The sequence below is a fragment of the Chrysemys picta genome, chromosome 15, assembly GCF_011386835.1.
Source record: "Chrysemys picta bellii isolate R12L10 chromosome 15, ASM1138683v2, whole genome shotgun sequence".
Classification (NCBI taxonomy): Eukaryota; Metazoa; Chordata; order Testudines; family Emydidae; genus Chrysemys; species Chrysemys picta.
This window is the reverse complement of record NC_088805.1, coordinates 11,961,464-11,981,417: the sequence shown is the minus strand read 5'-3', so window position 1 is coordinate 11,981,417 and position 19,954 is coordinate 11,961,464. Positions and strand designations below refer to the sequence as shown.

The following is a 19,954-nucleotide window of genomic DNA, read 5'->3' as shown; positions in this document are numbered from 1 at the left end:
GCAATCTCCAGCCCAAGAGAAGCAAAGATACAAACTGGACACAGAAGAGAACCAGAGATTAGGGGTTAGCCGGCATTTCACACCCCTTACCTGCTCTCTGGTTCTAGCCTGCAGCAAATGGCAGCCAGAGGGAAGAAGGCTGGAGGGCAATCGGCAGGAACAAACTTCTCCCAGAACAGCTTTACATTGAGGCCAAAATCCAGTGTGCGAGGGAGGCAGTCAGGGTCAGCATACACCTGCCCGATGATCTAGAGGGGAAAGAACTGCTCAGGAACAGCGATTGTAGCAGCAGGGACAGCAGCTGAGGGCTAGCCGGTGGGGGTTGCTCAGTCTCTAGAGCTAGGCTGGCTCACTGGAAACATTACAATTCGTGTCTGATTACAGGGCAGGGGGAGCAGAGCTAGAATTGTACCAGGCCCCAGCTACAGAAGGGCTTGTTGCATGAAGGAGGATCAAGGCAACACCATTTAATACAGGCAAACCTCACAGGCAGTACAGGGGCTGACCCTAGAGGTCTCTCCCTGGTATGGCAGAGGAAAATCAAGCCCAACATCAATTCCCACCTCCCTAGGGTATTGCTGCAAGGGGTACAATACAACCTTAGCTTTTAGTGCAGACTGGGCAGTGTCCTAGCCACTATCAATCCATGCACTGAAGTAGGAAGCAATTCCTCTGCTCCCAGGGTATTAACATCTTATAGCATGCTCACAGCCCTCCATGATGTCATTATGCTATCAAAACCCTCCTCCCCCAACACAGCTCACATGCCAGGGAGCTGGGGAAAGGCAAGTGGAGATTTGCAGTGAGCTCTGAAGTACATTGCAGGGGCAACAGGAAGGTGACAAAGGAGGGAGGGAAAGAAATTGTGCATCAAACACATTATTATGGGGACCAATCAAAAATCTCAGAAGGGAAACCCAAGCAGAGGAAGGAAATGGGGAAGAAGACTGTAGAATACACAGGACACTACTTAGGTTCTCTGCCTCTATCTAAGGGCTTCTAACACTGAACACATTTTGCACTGAGTTCTACCAGTCACCTTGGATACAGAAGGCCACCAGTCAAAGCCTGGGAATGTAATTGCCTGACTGGGTCAGACCAGTGGTCAATATGGTCTAGAATCCCATCTCTGACAGTGGCCAACAACAGATGGTTCAGAGGAATGTGCAACAAACCCCAGAACAGGCAGATGTGTGATAATCTGCCCCCCACAAAGGTCTCAACCTAATCCCCAACACCTAGATTGATTTAAGACCTGAAACATGAGGTTTTATTTCTCTTCCAATACTTTATGCTAACTGGATGTTCTTGTTACCCATATAAATACAATCCCGCTTTGAATATTACCAAATTGTTGACCACAACCACATCATGTGGCAAGTAGTTCCACAGTCTAATTGTGCATTTTATAGAAAATTATTTTTATCACTTCTGAGTTTTCTAACTTTCAATTTCATTGAATGGGTGTGTGTTTGTGTTAGTTATGAGATGGGAGGAAGAGAACCTCTCTATCATATATATTCTATCTATCATGTTTCCTCTTATGTGTCTCCTTTCTAAGGTAAACAAACCAACTTTTTTCAATCCCTCTTTATAAGAATTTCTAGGCCCCTACTCATTCTTGCTACTGTTCTCTGAACCCCACCTGCAATTTTGCACTAACCTTGAAGATGGGTTACTAGCTGTGTTCCCTCTAAGCTGCACAGTTGCACAGCCACCCAGGAGTGAATCAAGTGCCATGCACACACAGCAGTGTGTTCAGGTGCCCCTCCCCCCACTGCTCTGCAGCCACATTGCTCCTGCCCTCTCTCTCGGAGCCCCTGGCCAGCTGCTCCTGGGATCCCCCTGCTTGCTGTGCAGAGCGGGCATAGGGGAGCACTGATGTCAGGGTGTCCCCATCCCTCCAGCCCATGTACCCCATCTCTGCAGAGCAGGGCAGGAGGGACAGGTCTCAGGAGCAGGAGAGCTCAGCTGCTGAGCGCCTTAAAGAGACAGAGCACAGTGTCTCAGACTTCCCCAGCAGCCAGCACATACGCACTGTCTCTGACACATCCCAACACATACTTGTGTTATTTCTTGGTACTTCCTGCAATGCACATATATGTTCTCTGTAATTTTATTCTTTCAAAGCGCTGTTATTTTAGTTTTTTGACTGGTCTATGCATTTCATAATTTTATTTCTCTCGCAGGCTTAAATTTAATTGAGTAGTGAGTTCTAAAATACCTAACCTGTTCTGGCTGGAGTAATTATCCCAATGGTAACTTTTAACAAATATCTATCATATCTAGGTTTTTTGTTTCTACTGGTGGCACACATCCCCTCGATATTGGTGCACATAAAATTAATTCTGCACTTGGATGGAAAAAAATAGAGGGAACACTGGTTACCAGCACAGTATTCTAGATGAGGCCGTACCATTCATGCATGAGACATTTTTTTCATATTCTCCACCCAAGCATTAAGAGGAAAACTCCAATTCGGGTCTCCCTGCCACCCCCGATTGCTCTCACTTCTATACACATTGGGCACTTTAAAAGGCTGTGCTTTCCTTTGGGAACAATCTGTATGTAATGCACATCTGGCTGGTGATGCAAGGGAAGGAGGTGGGGAGAAGTTTTAGGCACACAGGATATTGGTTCTCGGATTTGTATCAGACATTCATATCATGAAGAAAAGAGATGGCCTATTTTCTACATACAGCAGGAGTGGGGCAGAGAAGTCGCTGTACAGCCAGATCAGACACATTCCTTCTAGAAGCAGGATCTGCGAATTAAGCCCCACTTTTCACCTTCAGACAGATTTTGACCACCTCTTAGGTGTCAAATCTCACCCTTACAAAGACCCTGAATTACCATGGCTAATTACAGGCTGAAGACCCAGGGTTCAGGAGGAGGGAGAAGGAATCTCCGCTCTAAGCTCCCAGGTTGCTGGAAGATGCCACCTAAATCCCAACATTTTTGCGCTAGAGCCAGATTGTCTCTTTCCCAGCACCAGTTCTAAGTTTAAGGCAGGAACTGCACCAACAGAGCAGTAAGTGCCGTCTTCCCTCCCACCCCCACACTCAGGGGAGTGAGATGGGCATGCAAGGTGCAACTCTCCAGACTAGTCCTAGCCACAGTACATTTGAGTCAGGAACCCAGACTCAGCTACACAGAGCTGCCTTCTGTTGCGTATGGAGAGGAAGAGGTAGGACAGGACCCCGGTGAGGTTTGGAAGCCCTCTTGCTCAGACGCACTAGACACCCCAGTGTGGCCTGGACTTACCTCACAGAGAACAATCCCAAACGAGAAGATGTCCACAGTCTCGTCATAACTCTGCCCTGCAGGAAATACAAGACAGGCGACTTTGTGAGCTCGGGGTGTTCCTAGTGCAGTCGGGCCGAATAGCATCCCATTGTGCAGCAGCCTCTAAGCCAGCACCAGGAAGGATTCACAATCCAGGCCCAGGCAGCCTAGCGGGCCAGCGAGTGCTCCGAAGTGGAGTCAAGCACAGCCGTGCTCAGCCAAGTAAAATGTGACTTTTTTCTCAGCAGCATCCTGGTAAGGGTGGGGGAAGAGGTGTCCCTGCCTGCACTCATGACCATTTTACAAGGTTAGATTTGTTTCCCAGGCAGAGCTGGAGTTAGTCACTGATGTGGGGGAGCAAGAGGGTTCCTAGCATGGCAAAGTAGCAATTAGCATGTACATCTAGAGCAGCTGCATCTAGTTTCAGAGCCCGGTGGCTGCTCCCCTCCATGGCTGTTTTGCAAGGAAATGAATAAAAAACAATTATGTCTTATGTTCAATGCCCACCTTAGCTGTTCTTGATCATGCAGGTACAGGCTGGAATAGCCAACAGCCCTCCTGCACTCCACGTTTCTGAAGGGATTGCTCAGTGAGGGCAGAGCTCTCTGGTTTTTGCACCACCAACCTTTGTTGAGCATTTCTGATTACCTGTTGTGGTGCTGGCTTAAAGTAGCAGTGAATAAATTCACTTGCTGGCTCCAAACTTACTGGACACAGCCTGGAAAGGACAGGTGTATTTCCCCACTGCAGTAATGGAAGCATGTTACTGCAAGAGTGAGGCACAAGCAGGATTCCAGGCAGCAGAATAAAGCTGTAAAGTTTCCAGGGCAACTTTTCTTGACAGACCACCAACCATATTCCTGCCAGAGCCTGGGAAATGGGGACAGTATCTTAGCTGGATAATGACCTAGAGTAGATACCATCCAACAACAGTTTGTTGGCTTCAGTTATCACAGGAGCCTCCACCATAATTGGCATTATTCACAGAGAAGGGAATGGGCCATGGAGCTGAAGGACTGCTTAGAAAGAGGTTAGAACATTCAGATAGAACAAGAAGCACAGTGGAGATGCAGGGGTGGAAACTGCCACTGCTGTATTCAGTCTGTGGCTAGACAAAAAATGTCCATCATCAAAATCAGCTCTTTCACTGCCATTACACACACACACACACACACACACACACTTCATTTCCATAAAGCCTATAATACAGCCCAGTTTCAAGGGAAGAAAAAGGGTGCTCAAGGGAAGAGAAAGGGTTCTATTGCAGGGTTTAAGTGACTGCTGATGTCAAATCCAGAGAGCCTTTGCCATTCACACGGATAGTCCTTTCAATGCATTTCCATGGTACGCTAAGCCAGTGCTGGCTGCCCAGGAAGCTGGATGCCCAGTTTTTGCTGCAATGACTGCAGAGGTAATAAATTAAGTGCTAAAGAGATCAGACAGCAGAGGGCTGAGACAGGGAAAGCAGGCCTCTGCGAGGAGACAGGATCCACAGGGCTGGTCTCGCCAGGCAGAGATAGAGGCCTCTCTCCACAGCCAGGAAAATTGTTGCAGGGCCAAGCGAGTGTTGGATCTGGGAAGAGCCCTGGTACCCGAGGATATGACATCAGAGCAGACTATCTTGGGGGCACAGCTGGCAGTTCTCTTGGCAGGTGCCAGGCATGCTATACATTAGCGTTCCTGCATCACTACTCTAATGCTTTGGAAAAGCAGGATAACCCTTTGCCAGGCTCCGAAGGGAAAGCACGTCCACCAGATTTGTTGACAAGAAAGAAGCTCGTGTATTAGAAGGTCTAAAGCCTTAGGCAGCTAATAGATTTGATTGCTGCCAACGGCCGGAGTTTCCATCATCTGTGCCCTGAGGTGGCTCCTCACCTGCCACAGTATGAGCATCTTACCATTTAACATCTCCGGCGCCATCCAGTACGGGTTCCCGACCACAGTATAGCGCTTCTTCCTGTCGCTCTTGCGTAGAGTTCGCTTCTTGACAGATGGCTTTTCCAGGGTGGGTTTCTTTCTCTCTTCCACAATCAGCCGAGACAGTCCAAAATCAGCAACCACCACAGTGTTATCCTAGCCAAGGGATTTAATCACAAACAACTGATTCCCCCTCAGCTCCTCCCAGAGGTAACTCATTAGCACAGAGCGGCTATATTTCCTGCCACTTATAAACTGCACATTCAATGTAACAATAGCAGCAGCTGTGCAGGCAGGCAATAAGGAAGCCTCCTGCAGCTAGCTAGAAGAATGCAGTGAACATGGGAGCCCAGCACACTCCCAGGGAATAGGGGGAAGAGGTAGAGGGAGACAAGATCAGATAGGGTGAGTAAGGAGAGAAGACAGCCCATGAGTCCTCCTGCAGGGAAGGAGGAGTTTTAACTCCATTCACTTTCTTACAGTTGCTATAATGCATTTGGCTCTATCCAGCTTATCTAATTCTACCCAGAAGTCTTTGCTAGCAAACTCGCTGCTCAGATTTGACGTTGGGGTTCGCAGCCCAGAGGTAGACCCGATATTCAGACTAAGGGGACATTGAGAGTCAGGGCTGAGGGAATGAAGCCCACAGCGTATTAAAATAGAGAGAGCGCGCACCCCCAGGATTCTTGGGGAGGGAGAGACACAAAATGAATGATCAGAGAAGAAACAAAAGGGACAGTGGGTGCAATTTATGGACAAAGGTTAGGAGAGCCAAGTATATAGCTCAACTCAGCAACAACTAGTGGGGAAAAGGCTACAACAGAGTACAAAGGGTTTAAAAATGGGAGAGGACTCAAGGGTGTGACCAGGATTAATGGAGTGAAAGTAAAAAATTAGGCTGTGGAACTTTCATTTATGGGGACATTGAAATGAAAACTGGATACATGCTAGAAGGCTTACAAGAAGGGATCGTCTCCACGCTGCCAGGGAGAGTAACCAGAAGGCCTAGTGTGTCCATGGAAGCTAACATTACATGGAGAAAAGTATAGGTAGGAGAGGAGAAAAAGGAAGGACCATATTCCAGAGCTCACCAGTTTGATCAGACAGTTATGCGAATTCAGGTCTCTGTGGATGATAGACATGGAGTGCAAATAGGCCTGAAATAGAGGGACAGAAAGCAGCGTTAGAGCAAGTCTCGTGAATATATCCTTTGGAGTTAACCCCCTCAAAACATTGGTATAAGCACTCAGTATTTCCCTAACTACCACGTAGCTGCTGCAGGCCATTATATAACATACTGTTACATCAGCCCGCCATGCTTCAACCAGAATCCTGGAGGAGCAGTCTCAACAGAAGATTGACTCACCATTCCCGAAGCCACTCCTTTGGCAAAGCTGACCTTCTGCTGCCAAGGAAAAGGGTCCTGCAAAACAATGACAACTCCTGAGTGATCAGGTCTCATCTCACTAGCTGGCCACCTCCTGCTAGAATTGGAGAAAGATGATATAGTCCTGGAGAGCAAGATGCTCTATCCACAGGCCAGCTATAGCATGGGCAAAAGCAGGGGAAGCTTCCCTTCACCTGGAGGAACCAGCTTCAAAGGAGAGATGACAATCCAGCTCTTTGGGCTCCTTGTGGACACTCAGCAGCAGAAAGACAGTGTTGTGTAGCCAGGGCACCTGTTTCACACTGGCCAGAGAGCCATCAGGATGCCCATACATGCTCCAGGAGGCATTTACTCACTGCATTGCGGAGGAAGTCCTTTAGAGTCCCCCCTTCAATGTACTCCGTGAGAAGGTTCAGCTTCTTGTCCTTGTACAGTACACCAATGAACTTCAGCACATTGGGGTGATCCAAACTGCGCATCACTTTCACCTGTGGAGGCAGAGACATCCCCCCCCACCCCCATGAAAGATTGGTATATGCCTTCCTGAGATTCTCAGGAGCTTTACTTACTGGTCCCCGCACTGGGAGAGAAGGGGAACATACCATCCGTGGAGCCCCACTGCACCTCCCAGAGGTATCAGAAGAAAGTCCATTCAAAACCCAACTTTAAGACAATTCAATGATCATTGTTGCTTCCTTTGTTTACATTATTTGATTCTTGAAAGATAGCGATCAGGTTGGAGAGCCCCTACGCTGGTTATGGTTTAGTTGACAAGACTTCCACACTGCAGCTAGTGTGCTATATGACATACTTAGGGCCAGAAGAGACGCATTCGGATATTTAGGAAGCTGTTTTTCAGAGAAGCCTGACTTTGGGGAACGAGGAAGGCAGCCATTCAATAGGTTGGATTTAAAAATGTCCTTCTCTGTTGTAACTAAGTGGAACATCTTCCAGATCTGAGTCTCTGAGTCAGCTGTTTCCTATTAATGTTTTATACTGGAAAGCTCGCTGTACAGGATGCATCCTACGTTTTACACTTATATTCACTAAGCACAGTTCAACCAAATAGCCTCTTAAGCTCAGAGTGCCTCTTAGACTTCCTATTCATTAATTTTCAATAAGTCATCTTCGTTTTCTGAATAAGTCAGTCATGTTTAATTGTGACATACATTTTCAACCAGGTCCGTTCTTCCCCCAACATGCTGCTTCCCTGCTAAGATCACTGGTAGGCATTACTACCAAGGGGCAGAGAGGAGCTCTAACCCCCACACAACTGGCTCCCTGCCTTACTTGAGAGCTTGCTCCTACCTCTGTCAAGAAAGTCTTCTGTGTTTCCTCATCACAGCGAATCAGCTCCTTCATCACCATCACCTTCCCTGTTGCTTTGTGCGTTACCTGTTGGACAGACACTGTCACAGCAGGAAGTAAAGCCCTAGGAAACCTATAGATGCTTTAGAGCAGGGTTTCCCAAACTGTGGGTCACATCTCCCTCCACCCCTGACCAGGGAGAAGAGAGGAAATTCAGACAGACCAGGTCCAGGGAGTTGCAGGAAACTGCCACACAAAAAAACAAATTCCCATAAGATTCTGTAAGTTGAAAGTGATAAAATAGACACACAAAAGGCCCATTGTGGTGTGGCCTTATGAGTCCACAATATTATTGTATCCAAAGAACCCCCGTTAGTGGTTCAATTTTAAGCAGTGCAGGATCTGAGTGTGTGCTGCAGGCTGCTAGAGCCTCTGTATTAACCCTGCACCTGTGTGTGCCTGGAATTACCTTAAACCATACAAGCACAATTAAACCAACATGAAAAGCAGGTCCCCATGCACACAGACCTTAACCAACCACTTCAGCCTGTATTAGTGAAATTACTGAGGATGGTTCCCTTTTTCATGGGTCAAGAAGAACAACTAAGCAATTCACACCAAGTCAACAGATATCCCCGCTGTCATGTAGCTTCCAGCAAGTTCTAAGTTTCTGATGGGCTTTTTGAAAACTTGTTCCTTTGCAATGCTGGGTGGAGATGAACAACTGGAGACTGTTTAGTTGCGACAGCAAGCAGTCAAGGTTCCACATTCGGTGTGAAAAGTGTACTGCAATCTCCAAGGGTGGCACCAAGGTGACGACATGCGAGACAGTACCTAAAGCCTCATGGCTTCACTGTGTCACACACACCACCATGCTCTTAAATGCCTGAAAACTGTGCCAGGTCCTTCATGAAAGCTGTTGAAGTCTTATCAAATGATTCTTGACTTTTTTTGCATTGCTCTGTGAGGATCTGGGTGCCTTTTAACCAGCAACTCCTTTCACACTGAAATCAGCCTGACTCTGGATTTAGAGCAGGACTGCAGGTTTTCTGGAAGAACTTCTCCTCCTGCTGACTCTTTCAGTAATTCAGCTTGGGTGGCAGAGTGTACCTCGCTTAAATTTCTGGGCACCTAAACAAGCTGATTCCTCTTCTCTCAAAAGAGAGAAGAGGAATGTTCAGTCCATAGAGAACAGGGTAGAAGCTTTCAACAGAACATTTGGAAACTGGTCTTAATCTCAGAGACAAAACTGGAAGAGCTTTCCTGTTTCAGACTTTGTGGGAACTGAAGAGCCCAGCAGAAACCCTCAGGCCCTCAACTCAGCATTGAGGAACATGAGATCCATCCACAGGACTATTCTCCTGGTGACCCAAAGAGAAAAGCAGTGGATCAACCAACTCCAATCATGCAAGAAACTGTGACTCAGCAGTGCTGACTTGGCTATTAAAAGACAAGCCTCTTTTGGGAGACCCTGAAACTTACATTAGCCAGGAGCTCAGATTTGGGGGCTTTGTGAAGGAGTAATTCTGCTGTAGTTGCAGAAGCCATGGAAGTTCTCATAGATAACAGGATGAAATGCAGAGTCCAGCTTTGCTTCAATTACGATTATAAAGAAAGCATAACAACTGACTGCTAATCAAAAGTAATTATCTCCCCAGCTGAAATGCACATCAGTAAAACAGACTCAGTCTCACAATGACGGGGTCCTTTTTGCACCTCTGTTTTGTGAAGCTTACTAAATAATTTCTGGTATGTTGTGGCTACAAAGTGTCACCTGCTCATGTTTAGAGTTCAAGATCTTGGGGGACAAGTGTTGTAAAGAACATTAGGCTGGAAAGGGGCCACGAGCACGGAGAATCTGGGAAACCGCTCTACTGGAAAGATCGGATTCAGCCTTGACACCAGTGCACACTAAAGGTGAGCAGTAGAATTCAGCACTACTCTGTTCTATGTGGAGTGTGAAAACCTGGAGACTCTGGTGTGGATAACAGGAACAGGCAGCAATACAGCATCCCTTCTCTTGCTCCTATCCAAACATTAGCCGAGTGCCGAGGAGCACTATGCCATCACCTTCCGCAAAGAGGTGTAAGTGTCTAAAGCACAGTGACGAAAGCAAGGGAAGTGAAGGGAAGTAACGAAGACAACTAAATGGACTCTTTAGGCTGGTATATCAAACAAACTTAACAAGAACAATGCCATTGTGGAACTCACTGAGGAGATTTTATCTCCCAGTGCATGCACCAACACGAGAGGAAATGCCTCTGTGCTGTTAACCCCACGGGGATGCAGATGGCAAGACATGCTGCAGAGGAAAAGGTTCTGCTTACCTGGACATGCTATTTGTCTATGAGCAAAGAAAATAAATATGCCAATTAGCATAGTACCATATCAAAGATTGAACACTTAGCAGTATGAATCCCAGAGCACACTGTCATATTGCCAAGGAAGCACAGGAGGATGATTGATACAACAGTGGTTAAGGAGAAACGGATTCCCACAGCATAGTGGGATGGAGATCAGGGTACTGAAGAGCTCACACTGGTCCTTGGAAGGTAGATAGTGTTCAGGAAACTGACTCAAGGGTCAGCTATAGTAATACCAGACATCTGAGCAGACTGCAGAAACTCTAATTATGGGGGTTGGGAGGAAATCTGTTGATGCAGAATGCCAGGGAGGGAGCACCTGAAGGGTCCACGCTCCATGGCTAAGATCAGACAGTTAATACAGGGAAGAGTAGAGTTACTATTGCAGGAGCTTTTTGTTCTCAAAGGGACCTCTGCACAGATGTGGTCAATACTCGGGGGAGTCAAGTTTGACTGTTAAACAGTTTTCTACAGTAACTGTCACTGGATCCCTTATAAGTCCCAGTCTGTCTGGCACAGACTCTTGCACTGAGGGAACTTCACAATACTAGATTGGGAGATTGAGTGGTCACCTTTAGGAAGACACATTTCATGTAACAGCGAGTCCTCCCCCTGTCCCCTTGACAGAGGTGTGACCCACTCACTCTGCAGCTCTGGCTATATATACAAACACCTTAGCACACAAGATGCTTATTAGATAGGCTGCAATTTAAACAAGCCATCTCTCCAGGATACCAGCTACACTCAAGCTGAGTGAGTACAAGAGAAGAGAGAACTGTGAATATGGTAAAACAGCCAGTCAAGCTCCCAGGCCCAGCACGCTACTGGGAAGGAAATAAAAGTCACTTGAGATTTTGTTGTGATGTCTGAAAGTTTCTGTAGAATGTATACCCGGTAACTTGGGAATCTGGCAGTAAGTTCATGGGTCATGGTTTTGCCCACTCACCTTGATAGCTTGTCCAAAGAATCCTTTCCCAAGTACTTCACCATGTGTCAGATCACAGGGCCGGAAGATCTGCTGGGAATAGCTAGAGGAAGAGCGCAGCGATTCAGAGCGACTGATGTCACGGTTCAGAATGAGAGGTTCCTTTGGAGAGCTGGGTCCAGGAGACTTGGAAATACTGTTACTTCGCCTGGAGAGTGAAAGCGACTGGAAGATTAGGTCAGCTGCAAGGAAGGTCTATTACCCTAAATGAGTGCATGCTAGTAACCATCCAGCTCACTAGCTTCCCACAATTCTGCAGATGTGGATGGTGCTGCAGCATGTACCCAATGCTGCAGAGTCACTTCCGGTGTTAAATTCCTGAGTGAGCCAACAGCAATGTCAATGCTGGCCAGCCTCCACAGCAGCACATCTCTATCCATTTGGATTCCGACTTCCACCTTACAAGGAACAACTCCTGATCGTTCTGAGCAACGGATTCAGGTGTTGGGGAAGTGATACTGGATGATCTGCAATTTTTGTAAGATGAAGGAAGTTGGTGGGGCACAGAGGACCCCAGTATGGGGAGGGCAGGTTTTCTAACACTGATGACCCAAGCCTCACATAGCAGGGGCCAGTCCCTGAGGGGTAAGCTCTCACCACAGCCATCTGAGCCTGGCAGAAATCTTCACTTGAAATAAATGGAAAAGTTAGTTAGCGGATTTAGAGCCCACAATTCAGTCTTTATTTATCAGTCTAAACACTATTAAACAAGCCAGCCCGAAGGGGAGTCCATAGAGAATGACTGAAGGGATCTGCAACTTCATCTCCTGGGCAATGCTTCATCCGGCTTGGCCTGTCCATGACTCAGTCATTTGCAATTGCAAGACCGTGCATCGTACAGCCCAGGCTCTAGGGCACACTAAAACACACACAGCTGGATGAGAGGTGACAGGCCGTGGTGGTATTCTCATAGTCTAGGAAAAAACAGTAGTTTCTCAGAAGATTTGCAGCTGCTGCTCTAGAAGCACTAGCCGCAGTGCAGTTTTCCTAGGGTTTGGTACCTGAGGGAGCGCCGGTTCAGTGTTCCTTCCAGATTCCCTTTGATGTCCAATGAGGAAATGGAGCGTGAGGTGGTGGTGGTGGCGTTTACATGGGTGGGGAGCCGGGAGTCCAGACGCAGTCTGTCCAGTCGCTGAGAGACAGGGTCATGTTCTATGAGCAGCTGAAGTGTCTGGCTTGTCCTGCGAATCAGGTCCTCCACCTGAACACAAATCCAAGGGCAGGGTAAGAGCCTTTGAAGGGGAACCATTGTAAAAACATGAAGCCACCTGAATGTCCTTCAGGCTACAATCTACAGTAGTACCTCAATCAGGTCACTGTGGCTGTGGTTTAGTTACACACAATATAACTGTCCACCACACCACTCACAATCTAGCAACATGTAGCTCTTCATTCTAGCTAGATCCTCTTCTGCTCTGATCAGCAACAAGAGACCCAGCTCACTATTTTTCTGGAAAGAGGCCACGTTATTCTTGGACTTCCTTTCTTCAGTGTATGTAGATCTTGCCTAACGCTGATCAATACACCTTTATAAGGGAAATGTAAAGCTACCCAGGTGTCTAAACCCAGATCTAATTATTCTCCTTTAGAAGAGAAGGCTCAAGGTATTAGCTAACACTAACAGACAAAAAGTGTTTGTCTAGCGACCGAAAGGGTAGCCTAATATTGTGCACCGAGTTACCTTGAATGTGATTAACTGTATAAAGCATTTAATATAGTAAATGCAGACAAATCTGTCGCTTGCTACACCGTACACAGCTTCTAGATACAGTCTCAGTTGACCATGCCTGGCAGCTGTCCTCTCTCAAAACAGGTTTGCCTGATGATACATGTACCCTGCCTTCAACTCAGTCACTTGATCCAACTCCTTCCCTTTGAGACAACCTGCACTCCAGGCTTCCTTAACCACCGACCAATTGTTGATGTACACCTCCCCTATTCTAAACTGCTTCCTAATTTGCCCTCTCCCAGCTGCTATCTTCCCCTCCCCAATGGAACTTAGATGCTGACTCCAAACTAAGAGGCAGCAAAAGCTTATTCTTGCATTCACAGCCAGTGGATTGTTTTGTAGTACAAATCAATGACAGCATTACAGCCCCACGCAATAGGCACTGCTATGGGAGAAGATTGTAAAAAAGTCCCAAGGTAGAAGGGGCAGGGGGGGGGAAATCAGTCTGGAGTATAGACTGCAGGATTACTCAAGATAAAACTATACCTACTTCCTCCACTTGTAATGTGCGAATAGGGACTCCATTGATTTCCAGGATCCGGTCTCCAGAGTGGATGGCATTTTGGACATCTGGGCTAATATGTCTTCTGTTGACTCTAAATGAAAGGAAAGAGTCATGCTGGAGAATCCGCCTAAACACAGGATTATCAGACGTTCAATGGATCTCTACTTCCCAGCAAGTGTTCTTCACTTTTAGGATCCAGAAATAAGTGAAGGGTTCTCAGTCTGCTAACGTGAGATAACACTAAGCTGTGATGGCAAGCATTCTCTGAGGTGCCAAGACCTCAGAAAGCTTGGCAAATAAAGGACCTTCTCATATACCCACAGGGAAAGGACGCAAACAATAGCCAAGCCATAGGGAAAGGTAACTAGTTTCTTTATTTGTTACTGCTATAATCTCATAAGTGATTTCTGGGCAGTGGAGAATCCCTGCCCTGAATCACAGTTTAAGTTAGCCATAACAATGTAGGAGAACAAAAGACTGCCCAGCCAAGAAACACTCATGGTTTCATTTGCATCTCATTCCTACCACATGTGGTCACTGAATGAGAAATTCCATTTCAGCCACTGGAGAGATTCTCATAGAAATAGAAGTTAGTCAGAAGCTCCCACTTTCCTTTGCCCAGATACCTCTGCACAATTACTGAATTGTGAACAGCTAATGCAGCTATTACGGCTTCTTCATACTCACTCTTTCACCTGGACACTGGTGGCGTAGCTGGAGCAGCCACCTTCGACAGCCACAGAGATCCCTCTCTTGCCATCAGTGGCTGCAGGCATAGAGATGAGGGTTAGTGTGTATGGTAGCTGTTCACGCAGAGATTCCGTGGAGAGAGTTTCTATCATTGGCGTCAGCACAATCTGGTTATGGCATTTTCCACTACAGAAAGAACAGAAGAGAGTCACTGGCCATTTCCCATCCCTTCTTGCAAACCTATGTAGCCGGATCCTGTTGTCCTAAAAGGCTGGAACAATGCTATCAGGGCTTCAAGCAGTGCTCCCTGATCCCTAGAAATGCACTTGATCATTCCATTCTAGTGTTTACAGATTCATAGATTCCATGGCCAGAAGTGACCACTGTGTTCATCTAATCTGATCCCCTTTAAAACCAAGATGATAGAACTTCCCCCAAATAATTCCTAGAACACACAGGATGTTTTTATAAACTTTATCTTGACTTAAAAATAGTCAGGAATGAAGAACCCACCACTATTGTTGGTAAATTGTTCCAATGGTTAATTACTCTCACTATTTACACCTTATTTCCAGTCTGAATTTGTCTAGCTTCAGCTTCCAGCCATCGGATCACATTGTACCTTTCTCTGTTAGATTGAACAGTCCATTATTCAATGTGATCCTCATGCAGATACTTAGACTAATCAAGTCACTCCTTAAGCTTTTCTCTATTAAGATAAAGAGATTTAGATCCTTGAGTCCATCACTATTAGCCATGTTTTATGATCCTTTAATCATTCTCATGGCTCTTCTCTGAATCCTCTCCAATTTTTCAACATCCATTTGTGTTTAAACCACACAGACCCACTAGACAGAATGGGGAAGTGATTTGCACGTACAGCAGGCAATGGAGCTCACAGTACCACAGGATCATTTTAGCAGGACAGCAATGGAGTGTTACGTGCCCCATCTTACCAGTAGAGTGTGGAGTGTTGTACTAGCGCATACGTGTCTCCATCTTCAATGATTACTTTGCAACTCATACAAGCAAAGCATTCAGGATGGTATTTGTATTCTCCAGCCACCTACACAGACAGGCAGAGGAAGTTCTGATCAAGGAGGGAACACTATTAAAAAGGGGCTTGGGGAAGCAACAACTGCACCTACTAATAGTAAGTCTACATGGACTCCAAGACTAAGCAATGTTAAATACCAGATAGAGCAATGCAAATCCAGCCTGCCTTTCCTAAACCCCCTCCCTCAATGCCTTGGTTACAATACACTGCTCTGAAACAAGTGCATCAACATAAAACACTGAATGTGGCCCAGGTACCCCTCCTCCCCATATATTTGGTAGTCTTGCTAAATTTTTATTAGCTTGGAGCAAAGTAGGTATTTGAGCGAATATTAGACTTCCCACTAGTTATGATACAGGTGAGAGTAGATGTTAAGCCTTAATTGATAAATCTGAGAGATGATTTGGCAAGACTAGTATTAATGCACAAGATTCAGCTACTTCCACCAGCTACCAGACAGCAGAGATGAGTCTAATGGGACACTTTAAAAAAAAAATTGGCTTGTTCATATTCCATAGTTTGCAATAGTTCTTACATGAGACCCTTCCCTACTGATGGAATTTTGGAAAACATTCAATTAATAGTGAGAATTCATCTGCACTATTTTCACTAGCAGATGTCGGTACTGCCTCCAGAGTAGCATTAGTTAGCTGTTACACAATATACTGCTTTTATTTAGCCTACCTAAATATTGGATACTTTTCATTCTTGGCAAAGATTGATTTAAGAGAGTTAGGATTTCCTTTTTGGTGGGATATTTGGGGAAGGACAATATTTTGTTACATTCGAGCATGCAAGAGGTGCTCAATCGTTTAGAAATGCTTGAGGCCTGTGGCTCTGCAGCCAGCCACTAGAGGGCTTGGAAAGCCATTTTTAGACATGGTCCTATTTTATCATGTAGCTTCAGAAATCCTTCAGTCTAAGCCTACATCTACACTACAGCACTGTAGCACTTCTGGTGAAGATGCTATAAGGCAGGGGTTCTCAACCTTTTTTCTTGGCAAGCCCCCCCCCGCCTGCAACATGCCATTAAAAACTCCACGGCCCACCATTGCCACAACTGTTTTTCTGCATATAAAAAACAGGGCCAGCATTAGGGGGTAACAAGCCAGGCAATTGCCCAGGGCCCCACCAAGCTAAATTGCTCAGGCTTCAGCTTGAGCCGTGGGTGGCGGGATTCAGGGTCCCGGGCTTCAGCCCCGCATGATGGGGCTTCAGCTTTCTGCCCTAGGCCCCAGAGAATTTAACACTGACCCTGCTTGGCTTCCCTGAAATCTGCTCACAGCCCCCCAGAGGGCCCCGGGCCCTTGGGTGAGACTGCTGCTCTCAGCTGATGGGAGAAAGTTCTTCCATTGGCTTAATAACTCCTGCCTCCAGGAGTGGCAGTATCTATGTCGACAGGAGAAGCTCTCCTGCAGACAGCGCTGTCCGCACTGGTGTTAGGTTGTTATAACTTACGTCGCTCGGGGAGTGGATTAGTCACACCCCTGAGCGGCGTAAGTTATACTGAAGTAATTTGTAGTGTAGACATAGCACAAGACTGCAAATTGACAATTGCAGCCTTTCGTAAGGCAAAGAAAAGTGCAGCCCCTCACTGGACATGAGGCTAACTGCTCTAGAGGAACTTGAGTATCGGGCAACAGAGTCTCAGTTCCCTGAACATCGCTTTCATTGATGCACAACTTGGGGGCAGGATGGGACGTGTGTTGCCTCATCTTGTTCAGTTCTATGCATTTCAGCTCCTTGCCATCTTCCCCAAAACGCTCCTGGTCCTCACACCCCTCCTTCACAAGTTGGCCTATTTAAGCTCATCTACATCCCAAAAGATGCATAGATTGTGCATACTTTCAACACTTCATATCCACAGTTGAATTCTAAGACTAAACCCCCCAGTCCGCTGCAATTACCAGGTACCTTGGCAGAAAGAGGCATAGCAGAGTCCTTACCATCACAGGTCCAGTCATCAGCAAAGAGCAGCCATAGCACGATTCCCCAAATTTTCCCCAGTAGTCTTTGTGACAATAGAGCTTCCCGTCCTTTTCATAGTACCAGTTGGTGAGCGGGTCCTGACATTCCGAGCACCTAGAAGATGACAAAGGGACATGACTAGCAACAGTTCATCATGGACTGCCCCAGTAAGAGTTTGTTTTCCTCCAGCCACAGTCTTTAAAATTCACCACAAGCAGAAGGAACTCTGTACTGAGCAGGAATTCGGCTCCTGATTTTTTTGCGTAATACATTATCCTTTGAAGAATGAGCTTCACAAGACATTTACCCTTTGAAGCTCAATGTTTATTCACATAAAGTGGTGGATGCTGCAGGTATTCTCTCTCCTTCTTCATGCTGATAACTGACCCCAAGGAAAGATTTGGTACTTCTAGAGCATCTTCCAGCCAAGGCTTTCAATGCACTTCAGACATAAATGTAGCCTTAAAATCCATGTGAAGCAAGCAAGCAGACAAATATAATCAGCCTCATTTTACAGATGAAGAAATAGGCACAGAGACTGAACAGTTTGCTGAAAAGGAAAATCTGCAGCACAAATACTAAATCAAATCCAAATCTGCAGGCTCCTTGTGCTGCTCCTTAAGCACATTACGGTTATGTTCTTAGCAGATGCACTGGAGTAGAAGATTTTTTTCTTTTAAATGTTCCTTCCCCCTTTCCTCAGTTTGCATCATGTGACTTTCATTGAGCTAGGAGGCCTGTGCAGGTGGTGGTGTGCTGAAAAAAGCATGCTGAACACTCCCTGGTGCCCAGGGCAGTACACATTCAGCCCTCAACCTGAGAAGCAAGACTAGCCATCCACATGATCATGCACAGCACTAGACAGATTAAGAGAATACCTGGAATCATTTAGAATAGCAACAGCTTTGCTAACATGATATTTTCATTAAGATCCGTGAGGCAGGCATTGGGCGACCTCAGCATTAGTAATGGGATAAAATCTTATCCAGGCTGGTAGTGACCAAAACTATCATCTATTTCAGGGGTAGGCAACCTATGGCACACGTGCCAAAGGCGGCACGTGAGCTGATTTTCAGGGGCACTCACACTGCCGGGGTCCTGGCCACCAGTCCAGGGGGCTCTGCATTTTAATTTAATTTTAAATGAAGCTTCTTAAACATTTTAAAAACTTTCTGTAATTTACATACAATAGTTTAGTTATATATTATAGACTTATAGAAAGACCTTCTAAAAATGTTAAAATGTATGACTGGCACGCAAAACCTTAAATTAGAGTGAATAAATGAAGACTTGGCACTCCACTTCTGAAAGGTTGCCAACCCCGGATCTACTTGGTTTCCCTAGCCTCTGTTTGCCAGAAGCTGGGAACGGGCAACAGGGGATGGATCACTTGATTACCACATTGTTCTTTCCCTCTGAAACACTGGCATTGGCCACTATCGGAAGACAGGATACTGGGCTAGATGGACCTTTGGTCCGACCCAGTATGGCTGTTCTTATGTACTTGCAATTTTAGTCCAATTCGCAGCAGGTATGTCTCTAGCACTATTGGCATTGACTGACTCCCTTGGCAACAGAGGAGCCAAAGACAGAAGGCTAATCTACACTTAAAACACTACAGGGGCACAACTGCAGCGGCACCGCTATAGCGCTTCAGTGTACCCACTCATTATGGCAACGGGAAGGGTTCTCCCATCACCATAATTAATCCACCTAGTGGAGAGGCAACAGCTAGGTTGACAGAATAACTATCAATCTAGTGCTGTGTACATCAAGAGTTAAGTCATGTTAACAGTGTCGGTCAGAGGTATGGCTTTTTACACACCCCTGAACAATGTAATCAGTTGACCTAACTTTTCAATGTAAACCAGCCCTGAGACGATGGAGACATACTCTCACCTCCTAAAGATAATCTTCCCAAGTCGTTGGGAAGGAAGCTACTACAGTCACCTTGCAGATAGACTCAGAGCCATCAGTGTTATCCCTCACACAAGCACCACCCTTAACACACTTCCTGGAAGTTTAAGTTAATTTGTGCTAAGCTTCCACTGGGGAATTCCAGCTAGTAGAGATACGATTGGAATGTGCATACACCAAGGGGAGAACCAGATTTTGTCTCAACATGGAAAGCTGCTTTCATTCCAATTCACATGGATGCAGAAGGAACAAAGTGAAATTGCTTACAGATAGCCAGTGGTTTGAGGGAAGTGACTTCATTGTAAGCGGTATTTGGAGCCATTTCCCCCACTATGGATGAATAAACTCCTCCTCCCAAACTAGATTAATACACCTCTACCCTGATATAACGCGACCCAACATAACACAATTTTGGATTTAACACGGTAAAGCAGTGCTCTGGGGGGGCAGGACTGTGCACTCCAGTGGATCAAAGCAAATTCAACATAATGCAGTTTCACCTATAACGCGGTAAGATTTTTTGGCTCCCGAGGACAGCGTTATATCGAGGTAGAGGTGTAGTTCATGAACGTTGTGAAAGTAGAGATTCTCCCAGCTTGGGGAGCCGCAAATCCTTTTCCCTCATGAGGGGACAGAGCTTTGATATGTGCAATAGGCCCTGCCAATTTCATTAGCAGGAGGAGAATCTTTGTGCCTTAAGATGCACAGTGCATTTGTTATTACAACCTACAGATCTGGGGCACTGTAAGGGCTTGGCTACACTCGCAACTCCAAAGTGCTGCTGCGGGAGCGCTCCCGCGGCAGCGCTTTGAAGTGCGAGTCTGGTCGCGGCGCCAGTACTGG

General features: G+C 46.2%; 1 protein-coding gene across 4 annotated transcripts in view; it reads right to left on the bottom strand.

Annotated features, from left to right (window-relative positions):
• LIMK2 (LIM domain kinase 2) overlaps window positions 1–19,954 on the bottom strand; it is a 43,350-nt gene that overhangs the window by 2,184 nt on the left and 21,212 nt on the right. For all 4 annotated transcript variants that reach the window (XM_042841652.2, XM_005288657.4, XM_065567855.1 and 1 more), the window contains 13 exons: window positions 17,173–17,308; window positions 15,126–15,235; window positions 14,167–14,355; window positions 13,465–13,570; window positions 12,247–12,446; window positions 11,207–11,393; window positions 7,898–7,984; window positions 6,946–7,077; window positions 6,569–6,625; window positions 6,294–6,359; window positions 5,184–5,358; window positions 3,265–3,320; window positions 91–248 (listed from right to left, as the gene is read on the bottom strand). In XM_042841652.2, the coding sequence (XP_042697586.2) occupies window positions 91–248; window positions 3,265–3,320; window positions 5,184–5,358; window positions 6,294–6,359; window positions 6,569–6,625; window positions 6,946–7,077; window positions 7,898–7,984; window positions 11,207–11,393; window positions 12,247–12,446; window positions 13,465–13,570; window positions 14,167–14,355; window positions 15,126–15,235; window positions 17,173–17,190 (1,541 nt within the window). In that variant the 5' untranslated portion in view covers window positions 17,191–17,308. The remainder of the gene's footprint in view (window positions 1–90; window positions 249–3,264; window positions 3,321–5,183; window positions 5,359–6,293; window positions 6,360–6,568; window positions 6,626–6,945; window positions 7,078–7,897; window positions 7,985–11,206; window positions 11,394–12,246; window positions 12,447–13,464; window positions 13,571–14,166; window positions 14,356–15,125; window positions 15,236–17,172; window positions 17,309–19,954) is intronic.